The sequence below is a fragment of the Oncorhynchus clarkii genome, chromosome 13, assembly GCF_045791955.1.
Source record: "Oncorhynchus clarkii lewisi isolate Uvic-CL-2024 chromosome 13, UVic_Ocla_1.0, whole genome shotgun sequence".
Taxonomy (NCBI): Eukaryota; Metazoa; Chordata; class Actinopteri; order Salmoniformes; family Salmonidae; genus Oncorhynchus; species Oncorhynchus clarkii.
Genome location: NC_092159.1, coordinates 33,553,262 through 33,570,234, shown reverse-complemented (window position 1 = coordinate 33,570,234; position 16,973 = coordinate 33,553,262). Strand labels below are relative to the sequence as shown.

The window sequence follows — 16,973 nt, the reverse complement described above, 5'->3', positions numbered from 1 at the left end:
CAGTTTTAAGACAGTTTTCAACCATTTGGGAAGGTTTGGGGCAGTTTTAGGGCATCAACCCTAAAACCCCTGCTGCATGGTAGTGGACGCGTTTCAGGCTGACTACATTTCAGACCCGCCTGGATAAATATTTATTTAACAGATCAGTGAATCATATGATATAGCGGTCGGCTGCAAGGTCAATAAAGTGGCATGAAACCATTTTTTGATGCAATCCAACGACTGAAATGTAGTCAACCTGGAATGCGCCCAGTACCTCTCCAGGGCGTGGCCTCTTCACCGACGGAGCCGTGGAGCAGATCGGTCATCTGTGGATGTGGGCTTCAGCTTGACAGTGGCGAAAGGGTTAGTGCCCCTATACAATAAAGACAGATTGAGAGATCAGAGATATTTCAGTTCACACATGATATTGTAACAATATTATTTTAAAACATTTAATAAGACCTTTATTTAACTAGGCAAGTCAGTTAAGAAAAAAATTATTATCTACAATGACAGCCTACACCAGCCAAACCCAGACAACGCTGGGCCAATTGAGCGCCGGCCTATGGAACTCCCAATCACAGCCGGTTGTGATGTGACCTGGAATTGAACCAGGGTGTCTGTAGTGACACCTCAAGCACTGAGATGCAGTGCCTTAGACAGCTGCACCACTCAGGAGCCCCCGTCTAATTTCGAAGTCGCTCCAAATACTTTTGACAGCCTGGGTTGACTCCTGCTCCTCTGTATCGTTCCGTTTCTCCAAACATCAAATTTTGAAGTTAAGGGTTAAGTTTAGGCACTCATATCAATAGTTAAGGTAAGGGTTAAGGTTTGTGATATGGTTAAAACACGAAGTTCAGGCACTCATTCCAATGGTTAAAGGGGCAATCAATAAATTTTTGGACTTAGAAATTCATGATATGTACCCATTGATTCTTGAAGAATATAATTTAGAAATGCCTCATGAGCTTAGTTTAACTGTCGTACCCCAATAGAACTTAAAATGTAAGCTTATTTTGCCTCAACATTTGTAAACAAAGAAAATGTTAACAAATGTTAAAACTAGAATTTTGATAGAATGGATGGCCAGTCTGTATTCATAGCTCTGTCTATGAATTTGAGAGTGAATTCATTTATCCAGCCCCATCACTTTGCTTTTTATCGAACCAGGGGTGGGTAGTCTGCTTTGTTATTGTTTTTACTGCTGATTTCCACTTTAAGGTAAGGTTTAAGGTTTTGGATAGGTTATATATACAGTATGTATATACTACCATTCAAAAGTTTGGGATTGCTTAGAAATGTCCTTGTTTTTTAAATAAAAGCACATTTTTGGTCCATTAAAATAACATCAAATTGATCAGAAACAGTGTAGACATTGTTCATATTGTAAATTACTATTGTAGCTGGAAACGGCTGATTTTTTTATGGAATATCTACATAGTCCCATTATCAGCAACCATCACTCCTGTGTTCCAATGGCACGTTGTGTTAGCTAATCCAAGTTTATCATTTTAAAAGGCTAATTGATCATTAGAAAACCCTTTTGCAATTATGTTTGCACAGCTGAAAACTGTTGTTCTGATTAAAGAAGCAATAAAACTGGCATTCTTTAGACTAGTTGATTATCTGGAGCATAAGCATTTGTGGGTGTGATTACAGGCTCAAAATGGCTTGAAACAAATAACTGAAACTCGTCAGTCTATTCTTGTTCTGAGAAATTAAGGCTATTCCATGAGAGAAATTGCCAAGAAACTGAAGATCTCGTACAACGCTGTGTACTACTCCCTTCACAGAACAGCGCAAACTGGCTCTAACCAGGATAGAAAGAGGAGTGGAAGGCCCCGGTACACAACTGAGCAAGAGGATAAGTACATTAGAGTGACTAGTTTGAGAAACAGACACCTCACAAGTCCTCAACTGGCAGCTTCATTAAATAGTACACGCAAAACAACAGTCTCAATGTCAATTGTGAAGAGGCGACTCCGGGATACTGCCTTCTATGCAGAGTTGCAAAGAAAAAGCCATATCTCAGACTGGCCAATAAAAATAAAAGATTAATATGGGCAAAAGAACACAGACACTGGACAGAGGAACTCTAAACTATTTGTTTCTGTCCATAACTGGGATCCAACACACAGTCTTCTGATCCAGAATCATGGGATTACACCCATGATTACCTGTCCATAACGCCCTAGCAAAACCCAAGCCTACTCGATGGTAATAGCGTTCACTGTTGCTGGTTTTGATGGCATTTCCCAATATTCTCGGAACATGGATAAACATCCAATTTCAACGTCAATCTCGAACAATCTCTCTAGATATCACTTCTTAGTAATGAATAAACACATATAGGACTGATGAGAACTGCAATGGTTGTTCCTTACTTTGGGAAGAGGTTTGGCCCAGGTCCACCATGGCGCTCTCCTCTCTGCATGGAGGGCAAAGAACACAACTTTAAAGGTATTTATTCCAACCCATGCAAACATTTTTACATATTGACCTGAAACACAGAGAGGGGGGCAGAGCATCTATGGGTGTGTAATCCACACCATGCAAAGATCCAAGAAAACACACACACACACACACACACACACACACACACACACCTCACCCCCCTACACTGTCAGCAGCTGGAGCTTCTCTATTTTAAGCCTTCATTAAACCCCTGCATTCACCAGAAAGAGGGCTGTGGCATCATAGAGAACAACACATTGCCACAGTGCCCCTGCTGGCCGGAGGACAAACATGCAGCAGATTTTAAATACTAATTTCTGTATTTGAAGCTTTCATTAAACCTTTACCGCTTTAACTAAATTCTAACTAGCTTTAACTATAACTAGCTTTTCATTACTTGTTATGCCTCACAAAAACCTGAAGAGACACTTTCCTCAGACTATCATGTTAAAAATAACAAACCAACATTGATTTACCAGAACCACTACGTTAGTGTAGTACAGCAGGCTCACCATAGTGTAAACACTCTCAACACTAGACTTTAACAAGACCTTCATGGCCAACATCAAACCTCAGTGATCATTCACCCAGGCAGCACTACCTTGTTGTCAGAGTGAGACTCTGCCCTTCTCTCCATGATGGGTGTGATTGGATGCATCTCTGTCTGTCTATTGGGTGGAGGCGGGGGCGGGGGTCTGCCGTGGCTGCTGCTTCCTGATTGGTCCAGCAGGTTGTCCATACTGTGGCCGCTCCTAAGGGTGGCGCTACTGAAGGGTCAAAGGTCACCAAAAGTCAAAACAGCATTAGCATTAGCAACTATTTTTAGAATATAAAACACGATCAACACAACTCACTAGCAATGTTTCATAATTCACATATAATTTCCCTTGAGGGGAAATTTGGGTGAACTGTCCCTTTAAGAGTGGAGCTAGTGGATCACCTGGAGCCAGTTGATTTAGGGGCCTCCTCCAGTGGCCCCACATAGGCAGCTGGGAACCAGCCCTGACTGTGGGGGGAAACAGAGAAGAAATACATTTCTATGAGTTTCTATGAAGGACAGAGAGCTATGGCAGGTTAGCATTCAGCAAGTCATAAGCAAGTAAGCTAAAAATATATATATTAAAATGGTATTTAACATTTTCTGATACATATCCCAAATACTACAGTATCTAGTGGAGTATCTCTCAAACGGATTGAAGTTTTCCTTATACAATGTTGTTCTGTGAGTTCAGCTCTGCCACGAAGGCAGGGGCATCTCTCTCTCTCTCTCTCTCCCTCCCTCCCTCTCCCTCACCGTGAGCTGTTCTCTGCCCGGCCGTAGAGCCAGCCGTTACGGGGATCCTGCACCAGCACGCTCACCACCTCCCCTCTGGAGAAGGGCAGCAGGGTGGGGCTGTTGGAGTTAGCGGGGTGGGAGCTCAGAGCTCTCATAGGTCTCCCTCCTCCACCTCCACCCAGACCTAGGGACTCACCAATTGAGCTGGAGCGGGAAAGGGTGTTTTGGGGTGATGGGCCTGGAGGGGGGGTGTTGGGGGTGAAGGGTGAGAGAGGAGGGAGGAGAGAGGAGAGGATGTGTGAACATCAGAGGGCCAGGAGGGCAGGTCATAGGAGAGGAAAGACACCTGAACACTTTGGGTATGGTATATACATAGTATTTATTTATGGTATGGTTTTTGAGCCAGACAGAGGACTCCTGATGGACATACTGTCACTTGTTTTATCATGGACATTGCCATTGATGGCTTCCACCAAAGTAGTCAACTGGGCACGAAGATGAGTACTTTATCTAACTCTATAGGTTTGGTATACTGTAGTGTAGATATACAGTATATCATGCCCCCACCTCTGGAGGGCACTCTTCCCAGAGGCTGCTCCTCTTTGCCTGACCATTGGCTCCACCTATCCTCCTCCCTCATTCTGGACGTGTTGTCCTGGTCCAGGCGAGAGGGGTTCTGGGATCCAGGTCCTCTGGTGGCATTGACCTGGTCTCTCCATCCATCAGCTATCTGCTGTAGGCCTCCCCCTGCCCCTGTCTGGCCCATCGAAAACACACACACACACATTACATTACTTTCATTGACCTTGTTTATTCATTGACTTTAATCTAGTCAGGAAACTCACTCTCTTCTCTCTTACTTGGGTGACTCTCTCTCTCTCTCTCTCTCAAAAAAAAAAACAACCCAGAAAGCATCAAACTAGAAATGGTGGAGCCTACTTATTCATTCCCTTTAAATCCACAAATTTGGAGAAAACAAGAAAAAGGCCAGCAGCAGGTTGTCATATTGGAAACCAGCCAAGGTTCTTTCTGTGATGAATGTGGTTTATGACACTATTGGAGAGGGCGGTCCTCTGTAGCTCAGTTGGTAGAGCAGGGCACTTGAAATGCCAGGATAGCGGGTTTGCTTCACGGGACCATCCGTAAAATGTACGCATGCCTGACTGTAAGTCGGTTTGGATAAAAGCGTCTGCTAAATGGCATAGATTATTGTGTGTGTATGATTAAATGAGAATGTAGTAAGCTACACTACCTTGTTCATGAGATAGACGATGGACTGAGTGAGACCACAGTGTTTCTCAGCCAGGAAACGGTATCTCCTTTCCTCCTCCATCAGAGCCTCACGCTGACTATCCCTCAGGAAGTGAATGTACTCATCCTGTGGGCGCACACACACATGCAATATGTAAATATAAAACTTTCTCAGACACACACACTGTGGAAATACTTTACAGGAATGCAAGACAATGGAGTTCTCAATGGTGCACTCTTAATCTTTATTTTTTATTTTATTTTACTCATACTCTTTATCTGACACACACACACACCAGTGTTATAATAACGGCGAAAATGGAATGGCATCAAACACGACACCATTCCACCTGTTCCGCTCTAGCCATCACCATGAGCCATACTCCCCAATTAAGGTGCCACCAACCTCCTCTGACACACACACACAGAGAGAGAGAGAGAGGACTGACCTGGAAAGCCCCTCCCCTCAGCTGCCTCTCTAAAGATGTGGCCTGGGTCCGTACCTCCATCTCATATCGCCTCCTGCTGCCCTGGAGGACACATTACACCAATGCCAGATACGGTTACACTGAGTGTACAAAACATTAGGGACACCTGCTCTTTCCATGACAAAGGTGACCAGGTGAATCCAGGTGAAATCTATGATCTCTTGTGGATCTCACCTGTTAAATCCACTTCAATCAGTGTAGATGAAGGGGAGGAGACAGGTTAAAGAAGGATTTTTAAGCCTTAAATCCTCTCTGGGGTAGGGGGCAGTATTTTTGACATCCGGATAAAAAGCGTGCCCAAAGTAAACTGCTTGTTACTCAGGCCCAGAAGCTAGGATATGCATATAACACTCTAAAGTTTCTAAAACTGTTAAAATAATGTCTGTGAGTATAACAGAACTGATTTGGCAGGTGAAACCCGACAAGCCATCCAGGGAAAAATAAATTGAGGTCATAGGATTTTCCAATAGTTTTCTATGGGAAGCCCTTTTTATAAGGAACCTGGTTGCAGCTCCCATGGCTTCCACTAGATGTCAACAGTCTTTAGAAATTGTTCTATGTTTTTATTTTGAGAAATTAAGAAGTAGTGCTATTCATTGTAAGTGTCACTCCAGGTGTTTTGATGCGCATGAACTGGAGCGCGCTACATGTTGTTTTTATCGGGTATTAGAAACAGTTTATTCCATCTTAAATTGTATCGATTATTTACGTTTTGGGGTACCTGAGGTTGGATTAGGAACGTTGTTTGAAGTGTTTGGACCAAGTTTACAGGTAACTTATTAGATACTTTGTAGGCATGTTGGGCGAGTTGAAACCGGTGTATTTATGAATCAAACGCGCCAAATAAATTGACATTTTTGGGAGATAAAGAAGAACATTATCGAACAAAAGGACTATTTGTGATGTTTCTGGGATATTTTGGAGTGCCAACAGAAGAAGATCTTCAAAGGTAAGGCATTAATTATATCGCTATTTCTGACTTTTGTGGCGGACCTGCCTGGTTGAAATATATTTTTCATGGTTTTGTATGCGGGGTGCTGTCCTCAGATAATCACATGGTTTGCTTTCGCCATAAAGCCTTTTTGAAATCTGACACAGCGACTGGATTAACAAGAAGTTAAGCTTTTTTTGATGTATAACATATATTTTCAAGAATGTTAAATATTCTAATTGAGTATTTTTGAATTTCGCGCTCTGCAATTTCACCGGATGTTGGTCAGGTGGGACGCTACCGTCCCACGTACCCTAGAGAGGTTAAGACAGTTGAGAGATTGCGTATGTGTGCCATTCAGAGGGTGAATGGGCAAGACAAAAGATGTAAGTGCCCTTGCTAGATGTACCAGTTTGAGGGTGTCAAGAACAGCAACGCTGCTTGGTTTTTCACGCTCAACAGTATCCCCGTATGGTCCACCATTCTTGAGCACTGCCCACTACTTCTCTACTCCCTTCTGATTCTGTCTGTGCGCCAGTCCATGCTCTTTACTACATTACTTCTGTACTGTCAACACAAGGGGGTACCGTATGTGGAAAAGGGGTATGTACAGGATAGTGGCTACTCACTGCTATGTAGTCCTTATCCAGTTTGACATTGTTGTCCATCTCCTGCAGCACCTCAGAGTGGAACCAGCGGAACTAGAGAAACACAGAGAACGGTTATTATGATTGCAGTAGATGAAACACCACTGGTAAGCCAAACAATCACATCTCAAACTGACAGCAAACCGTGTTGTGACACCATCTAGTAAAATATACAGTACAATATCTTAATAAGTGGGTTGCTTAGTTGTGAGTTTTTATGACAGGTGAATAACTACAACCAAGGTCCAATTGCAATGCACTCTTAATTCTTCATGTTGTATTCTAATATAGGAAATTGACTCGTGCAGTGCTACTGTTCTACTGTTTGATGAGGAGAGTAAAGTAACCTACTATTGCTTCCAGTTCAGCGGTGAGTCGCCTCTGGTTCTCTGAAATCTGAATCAGGACATCTCCTGTGAGACATAATGCGAAATTATTATCATAGATAGGCATTAAGACACACACATGTGCGCGCACACACACATCCCAAAAAGAGAGACACACAGTCAAAACACACACATACTCCGCCTTATCTCAGTTCACTGGTCACGATGGCAACACCCACCCGTAACACGCGCTCCAGCAGGTGTATCTCACTGATCATCCCTAAAGCCAACACCTAATTTGGCCGCCAAGTTCTCTGCTGCCTGTGACTGGAACGAATTGTAAAAATCGCTGAAGTTGGAGACTTTTATCTCCCTCACCAACTTCAAACATCTGCTATCTGAGCAGCTAACCGATCGCTGCAGCTGTACATAGTCTATCGGTAAATAGCCCACCCATTTTTAACTACCTCATCCCCATACTGTTTTTGTTTATTTTATTTTCTGCTCTTTTGCACACCAATATCTCTACCTGTACATGACCATCTGATCATTTATCACTCCAGTGTTAATCTGCAAAATTGTAATTATTCGCCTTCCTCCTCATGCCTTTTGCACTTGTATATAGACTCTCCTTTTCTACTGTATTATTGACTTGTTAATTGTTTACGCCATGTGTAACTCTGTGTTGTCTGTTCACACTGCTATGCTTTATCTTGGCCAGGTTGCAGTTGCAAATGAGAACTTGTTCTCAACTTGCCTACCTGGTTAAATAAAGGTGAAATAAAAAATAAAATTAAAAAAAATCCCCCCGGAGTCAGCACCAGGTCTTCAGGGCTAAGCCCTGTTGTTCTGAATGTCTAGTGATGTTCCTGGTTCTGAATACTTTCTGAATGCACTGTATATATGGGTCTTTCTACAAACTAGGGTACCAGTGAGGATTTCCCACACTGTAAAATGTGTTACTACTAAAGTTACAGTTAAAGTCATTGATAATAATCAGCCATTTTTGTAATTTTTTTAAAAAAAATTCTAGAGGGTGGACCAGCTTAATATTGCAGAAAGAATGTTGCTTCCAATGTAATTGTCTGCATCATTTCCAATCCCCCATATTTTTGGGGTAAATTTATATATCCATACACGCATGCATATATATACACATATATACATACACATACCTATATAGACATACATACTTTTTTAAAGAATATACCTTTATTATTATTCCCTGCAAACCCTTCCGCCGATCCCCCAATTGGAGTAAACTAATAAACACTTCTGCTTCTACCTTCAATCCATACATCTTATACACACTCTACAGACACAGTCTACTTTACAATAGTTCTCTCTTGTTTGTTCTTAGTCCTTCCTCTATTTCTGATGTCCATCCAGTTTGATTTCTATTTGTAACTATGCTATTTCACAAAAGCTCCGAACCTATATACATTCTACAGATCCCGTATGCCCTACATTGTTTATCTTGTTATTAGTCCCACCCTTCAGCTCCACTCAACCCCTCCCATCTGTCTCTCAACATCATCCATTTCGGATTTCTACTTGCCATATATTTTTCAACTGTGCTGTGATGCTTCATAAAATAATTGAACCTTCCTATTCTCATAGCTTCTACAGATTGTAAATAAAAAATAAACATTTTTGCTAAAATAATCATTATATTATTGATTGATTGACTATGGCTTTTCAAACCACCCAGTATTGCTATCTGTAGTGTTAGTTCTAGGCAAATGTTGCAATTCTTCAGCCATTCCTGGACCTGTGACCAAAAATGAGCTACATATGGACAATACCAAAATCTAATGACTCTGCCTCCTCACAGCAGAATCTGCAGAGCTGGGAAGATTGTATCCCCCCCATATATATAACATTCTATTAGTTGCAAGAATTTTGTATAGTAATTTATATTGAAAAATGTGAAGTTTTTAATCCGGTGTTGTTTTGCGTATCAAATCAAATCAAATAAAATTTATTTATATAGCCCTTCGTACATCAGCTGATATCTCAAAGTGCTGTACAGAAACCCAGCCTAAAACCCCAAACAGCAAGCAATGCAGGTGTAGAAGCACGGTGGCTAGGAAAAACTCCCTAGAAAGGCCAAAACCTAGGAAGAAACCTAGAGAGGAACCAGGCTATGTGGGGTGGCCAGTCCTCTTCTGGCTGTGCCGGGTGGAGATTATAACAAAACATGGTCAAGATGTTCAAATGTTCATAAATGACCAGCATGGTCGAATAATAATAAGGCAGAACAGTTGAAACTGGAGCAGCAGCACAGCCAGTATCAATTTATAAACCATGTGCCATGGAATGGGTACATCGAAAATCTCTTCCCAACTATTTTGCAATTTATATGGCACAGCTGTCAGTTTTTTGGTCCTTAAATTAAATTGGTATATGTTTTTATTTATCACACTTTTCTTTAACCATTTATGTTCTTTAATAAAGGGCCGACATACAAGTTCCTTACTTTTTTCCCCTTCTACTTGCCTCTTCCATTTTTGTGGTAATGCTGCAATTAATTGGTTGTAATTTTGGGTAGAGCAGACATTTCCATATGTCTGTGTTAGCTGCATGTGTGACATAACTCCACCAGTTCTATTTATGATATCATTCACTAAATATATACCTTTTAAATCATTTATTCGATAAATACAGTTTTTTTATATTTGAATTTAACCACAATATTTGTCGTACTATTTGTTCCGTCCTTTCAGGTGGATTAAACTGAAATTGCAACCAACCTTCTAAGGCTTGTTTAAAAAATAAAGATATTTTGGAGATTATTTCCTTTTCAAACAAAAGAAAGTGAGCAGGTGTAATCTGAATAAAGGGGAAAAGGCCCTTCCTGAATATAGGATGAGACATTCGTACTAATTGACTAGAGAACCAGTTTGGATTTAAGTATAACTTTTGTATGACGGATGCCTTTAGTGAGAGGTCTAATGCTTTAATATTTAATCATTTCTGCCCACCGAATTCATATTCGTTATATAAATATGCCCTTTTAATTTTATCTGGTTTGCCGTTCCAAATAAAATTGAATATTTTTTGTTCATATAATTTAAAAAGCAGGTCACTAGGTGTAGGCAAAACCATAAGCAAATAGGTAAACTGTGATATAACTAAGGAGTTAATCAGGGTGATTTTTCCACAAATAGACAGGTATTTTCCTTTCCATGGTATCAAGCAAGATCTTATCTATTTTTGCTAACTTTCTATAAAAATGTATTGGAGTGAGATCATTTCTTTCCTTTGGGATTTGTATACCGAGTATGTCCACATCTCCTTCAGACCATTTAATTGGTAAACTACATGGTAATGTAAAATGTGAATTTTTTAGTGATCCAATACGTAATATGGTACATTTATCATAATTTGGTTTTAATCCAGAGAGGATAGCAAAAGTATTTAGATCCTCTAAGAGGCCGTGGAGAGACTCCAATTGTGGTTTTAAAAGAAAACATGAATCAACAGCGTACAATGACACCTTAGTTTTTAGGCCACGGATTTCTAATCCCTTAATATTATCGTTTGATCTGATCTTTGCAGCTAACATTTCGATGGCAATGATAAATAGATATGCCGATAGTGGACAACCTTGTTTTACTCTCTTTTTTAAACTTTCTGAGATGTAGCCATTATTTACTATTTTACACCTAGGGTTACTATACATAACCTTAACCCATTTCATAAGAGATTCCCCAAAATTGAAATATTCTAGGCATTTATATATAAACTCCAGTCGTACTTTATCAAAAGCCTTTTCAAAATCAGCTATGAAAACCAGGCCTGGTGTCCCCGATATTTCATAGTGTTCTATTGTTTCCAGTACTTGTCTTATATTATCTCCAATGTATCGTCCATGTAAAAAACCTGTCTGATTAGGATGAATAATATCTGACAATACTTTTTTTAATTCTATGTGCCAAGCATTATGCTAGGATTTTTGCATCACAACACTGAAGTGTAAGAGGTCTCCAATTTTTTAAATGGACTGGATCTTTATATATACCACTTGGGTCCTGTTTCAGTAATAATGATATCAGACCTTCTTGTTGCGTGTCTGATAATCTACCATTTATATAGGAGTGGTTAAAACAAGCCAACAATGGTCCTTTGAGTATACCAAAAAAAGTTTTGTATACTTCCACTGGTATGCCATCCAGCCCTTGAGTTTTCTCATCCTTAAAGGCCCCAATTGCCTCAAGCAGTTCCTCCTCTGTAATTTGGCCTTCACATGAGTCTTTCTGTACAGATATTAATTTTACATTATTATTAGGAAAAAAATCCATACAATTAGTTTCAGTTAGTGGAGGTGGAGGAGACTGAAATGAAAACATATTCTTAAAGTACTTTACTTCCTCTTTCAAAATATCATTTGGTGAATACATTTTTTTTTGGTAGCATTTCTATATTGTAGATTGAAAAAGAATTTGGTGCATTTTTCCCCATATTCCATCCAGTTCGCTTTATTTTTATAATATATTACCCTGGATCTTTCTTGAATAAGTTCCTCCATTTCTTTTTGTTTTTCCTCTAACTTATTCTGTGTCTCTATAGTACCGTTTTTATTGCTATCTAACTGTACTGTTAGTCCTTCAATTTCCTTTGTTAATATGGACTCTTTTGATCTAAATTGCTTTTGTTTTATAGATGAGTACTGAATTGCATTGCCGCTAAAGGCACATTTAAAAGTGTCCCATACAGTAAGGGGATCTGCTGTACCTATGTTATGTCTGAAAAAGTCAGTTATAAATTATTCTGTCCTAGTTCTAAACAATTTATCATCTAGTAGGCTTTGATTAAATTTCCAATATCCTCTCCCACGTGGAAATTCCGTAAGAGTAATATATATGCCAATTATGTGATGATCCGACCGCATTCTGTCCCCTATCAACACTTTTTAAACTTTTGGTGCCAGAGAGAATGGTATAAGAAAGTAGTCAAGGCGACTAGCTTGATTAAGCCTCCGCCATGTATATCTCACTAGGTCAGGGTATTTAAGTCTCCATATATCCACTAATTCCACTATATCCATGACATTCATGATTTCCTTAAATGCCTGAGGGTGATAGTTTGTAGTGTGATTTCCTTTCCGGTCCATAGAGGTATTTAAGACCGTATTAAAATCTCCCACCATAATAATAGAGTCTAGTGTTGCTTGTAGAGTTCATAGATTCTTATATATATTTTCAAAGAAGCTTGGATCATCATTATTCGGACGTGGTATCGATATGACGGGTTTTATTTTTTGCATATCGTGAGGAACGTGAAAAGAGCTGTCAGGTTTAATGGCATTACTCAATGACCTTTGACCCTAATCTCAAATGCACTATTAAATGTGACGCTAAACGTGTTCATTATCTCTATGTGGATTGAGAAATCAAATGGAACCATATTTACAACTCTGTATAGAAAAGAAACGGGCAGAAACATTATACTACAGGGGGACAGCTTCCACCCTGTGCCGTTAAATTAAAAAGAGGACTTCTAAGAAGACAGTTTTTCAGACTGCGCCGTATATGCCACTCCACATAGGGCTATCTGTAAAAAGCAGCGGAGATGGACAATAGGTCTCTAAGAAGAGGCTATTCTCCACAATACACGGATGACACTCTTCATTTGGCATTGGGGAAAACACGAGATGAACTGCAACAACAAAAAAGACCCACTCGAGCTAAAGAACACTCTGTAACGTTCACCACCACATACGGTATACTTTGAACTCGTGAAAAGTGTGAGATGCTGTCAAGAAACCCTGGCATGTTTTATCATCGGACCCAGCTTTGCCAGCTGAATTTAAGAATCCACCACTTATTTATTGTATATAGGAGAGGTCGCAATTTACGCGATAAATTGATCCATGCCAAATGCCAGCCACAAAATCCGCCAGGCTATTTTACGCCCTCTTCCGAATGGTAGCTGTAAATGCAGAGTTTACGCACAGTGCAACAATATGAAGTGTGAATATTTCTTCCACCCACATATAGGAAAACGGTTCCAAATTAATGACATTATTACGTGCTCCACCACCCATGTTATCTATATTATTAAATGCCCATGTGGGCTGTGCTAAAACCTCTTGTTCTCTCAAACAGAATCAGTGAACACAAAAGTTCAACTAGTAGAAACGACAGGGATTATCCAGTCGCAGTACATTTTAATGACCTACAACATGACATTTCTACCTTTTTAGATTTTGTGGCATAGAGAAAGTTAATATATCAGACAGTGGAGGTGATGTAAATAACTCTGAGCAAAAGAGAATGTTTATGGATTTTCATCCTCCAGACATTATTTCTTGAAGGTCTTAATGATGAAATGCCTATGTGTATTATGTTGTAAATGTGAATTTAAATGATGCCCCTGTTTCAGATTACTCTGACGTTTTTCTTGCGGTGTACCCAATGATTAATGAAAACTTGCTTGGTAGGTCGATGTCCCCCATTGTGGTTTTACAGACGTGTTTAATATGTTTTATGTACACACTTTATTCGAATATTTATGAAATGCATATTGTTATATTTGGTAACATTTATTTGTTTTCCTTCGACTCCAACCCCATTCGATGCGTGGAATGGGTGTGGGTGGGGCTATGCCTACATAACGGTGCTAATTTAAAACACTCACAAAAGCTCTGAAGAAGGCCGATACGTAACGTTTATTAAAGATCAGTGATACTATCAAGAGCAGTGTGATGGTTTCTTATTTTTTCTCACTTCCCCTGTGAGAACCATGAGCACGGGCTGATTTGGCTATACGTTACTGTATATTTTACAGGAAATGTTTTACAATGTGGGAGAAGTCCAATCAGTGAATGCTCAACTAGACTGAATCAGTTTATGTGGGCTTCCATAGCCAACCTTACACAGATGTAGGATCTTAATTTGAGCCAGTTTGCTACAGCAGGAAAATAATCCTGGAGCAACAGGAAATGTGAATTATTATGTATAGTTAGTTAACTTTTTTGTTGGGGTTGATACATTTTCCGTAAGGTAAAATCATGTCTGAAATTTCTAAGTGGAAATTACAAACTTCAGAAGCCTTTTTAAACCTCAAATACAGTACATGTTTTACATGTACAGTACATGTAGCAAACTGGCATTACAGGAAAGTTCTTCTGCAACAGGGTGATCAAATTAAAATCCTACAACGCATTTTAGCCTCAGTGTCTGTATGTGGCTAGGTTCAGGCTGGATTAAATGAATTTAACAGGACCCACAGTCTGTCCCTGGATTCCACTGCTATTGTACAGACAACAAGGGCTCCGGTTGCATTATACCTCTTATTAGCATTATGAGTGAAATGGGAAGACTGACTCTGGACCAGGTGTTATGGTTAGACTCACGCATAGGTTGTCTTATCTCAAAATGCATCAACATTGATGTGGGCAAAGTTTATTTTAATTCATATTCCACTATGGGGTAAAAAAAATAACATAGATATTACGCACCTACACCCTCTGTACCTCTGCTCTATACAAACAGGAACAGACTGTATGGCAACAAAAAAAAGAAAATAACTCACACGCATACACCACATCTGCTATTCAACCCCACTCAACCCAGTGTCCACCTTCTGTCCCATACACACACATGCACACACGCAAACGTCTAAGAAAGCTCCAGAGTTATTGTGACGGTAAAAGGAAGTATACCAATGTGCTGCCTGTCAGATAAACTTTGCTCTGTGTGGTTCGGTGAAGGACACTGCAGTGATTGGGGTAATAACCACAACCATAAACAACACAAAGGACCAACACAGTACATGTTTCTCTAGCTTTGTTCCTGCATCTCTACCTTTCTCATACTCTTTAACTGACCTGATGCACACCATACGGCAGACACACGCACATATGTCATGTGCATGCGCACACACACACACAGGGAATGAAGAGGTTCTTACCAATCAAGCGAGACGACATGGTGTGGAAGGCCTGCTCCCCTATCTTAGCAAGGGTGCTGAAGTAAGCCTCACTGGTTACAGCGAGGGCTAAACACACACACACACACACACAGAAACAAGCAGGCAATTGAATTGCATATCCAGCTGATATGATTCACTTAGCTGACAATCCCAGAGTTAGACTCATGCCAGTAAAAGCACAACGAACACATTCATCTGAAAGCAGACAATTTGCAGAAAGGTTGTTTAATATGCATCAACAGATTCATCTATAATTCATTCAAATAGCTGGGTCCATCACATATACATGTTCCATATCTCATTGCTTTGGAGTGGAAAAGGACTCGTGCAGACAGAACAATAAATGGACAGACATATTTACATTCAGCAGCTCAACCAATAGAAACATGTGTAGGTTATATTATGGCCTACAGGTCCATGGTAATAAATATTCCCAGGTGATATGGCAGTACTTTACGAGGGAAACCTTATGAACTCTGACAAAATGAAAATACATTTGCATTTATTTCCAGGAGGGGCACGGCCAAGGATCTCTCATTGATGGGATTTAATAGAAACGATGTGGAAGCATCGTATAGATCTGAGAAGGACCTCTAGTAGAAATCAGAGTCATATACTGTATGTATGACTCTGCTGAGAATGACTCTTTTGTCACATTTACTCTATTTTATTGGAACACTTCATCGTATTCAAATGCATGCCACAAAGGTAATCCGTTTCACTTCCTTTCTTTCTCATGCTCACCTTGGAAAGCCTGCATGTAGCTGTTTCCCAAAGACACTAGCTTCTGTAGACTTGGGTTGAACTGATCCATCAGGCTCTGTTAACACACACACACACACGCACATGCACACACACACACACACACACGGAGAGAGACACACACACACACACACAGTGAGACATTGAAAGGCGTGGTGCTTATCTTGGACAGTTAGCTGTATAGATACACCCTGTTCATAAGTCATATTGTATTTATTCATAGAATACAGTACTGCTCACAAGTATAGTGCACCAAATTGAACAGTATATACATACAAACAACAAATGTGCATTGCAAGTTAGGCCTTCAGTTTAAGTTTATATCTAGGGCCATGCTAAAATTGCCAAGAGTTCAAACCAATCTCACTCACCGCATATATGCCCAAAGTAGAGCGATGCAACTGGTCGATGTTTTGTCCAGACATTCGGACGCTCAAAGTATTCCCACTTGCTGAAATGTTTAATCTATTTATTTATACGTTATGAAACATAAGGCGACAGTCCCGAAAGTCCCTTATCTGTATCAACGTGGATGTTCTAATTCACAGGAAACTGGGCGAGGAGCACAACAGAACGTGTGAGGAATTGACACTGGAGCTCAGAGAGGACTATTGTAAATTATTAATCAAGTCAAAGCTATAAACGACTCAACAACATAGAACGCGCAGCGACTAGTGACCTGGCGGGAAAAATACATCTAATTAAGCTTTACAAAGATAGGTTAGTAGTGTAAGTAAGGGCCTTAAAGGGCCATTTTCATTGTCTCCAGCACAATACCAGTGTCTACATGAAAATGGTGCATTTCTACATTTTGTAGAAAAATATATAAAGTTCTACCCGATGACATCATCAAAAGTTAAACAGTTTAAAGATAGTGATTGTCAAACACTATGGGTTTCGGGTGATGTGGGGAGCAAG

General features: G+C 40.0%; 1 protein-coding gene across 1 annotated transcript; it reads right to left on the bottom strand.

Annotated features, from left to right (window-relative positions):
- Window positions 1–276: 276 nt before the first annotated feature.
- LOC139423886 (BAR/IMD domain-containing adapter protein 2-like 2) lies at window positions 277–16,614 on the bottom strand. The gene is made up of 13 exons (XM_071175528.1): window positions 16,427–16,614; window positions 16,038–16,113; window positions 15,273–15,359; window positions 7,381–7,442; window positions 7,012–7,083; window positions 5,413–5,493; window positions 4,965–5,090; window positions 4,280–4,469; window positions 3,731–3,950; window positions 3,377–3,442; window positions 3,038–3,203; window positions 2,367–2,410; window positions 277–355 (listed from the first exon to the last, which is right to left on the bottom strand). Exons 1-13 carry the CDS (start codon window positions 16,478–16,480, stop codon window positions 277–279), a joined length of 1,323 nt encoding a protein of 440 aa, XP_071031629.1. The 5' UTR covers window positions 16,481–16,614.
- Window positions 16,615–16,973: the final 359 nt, after the last annotated feature.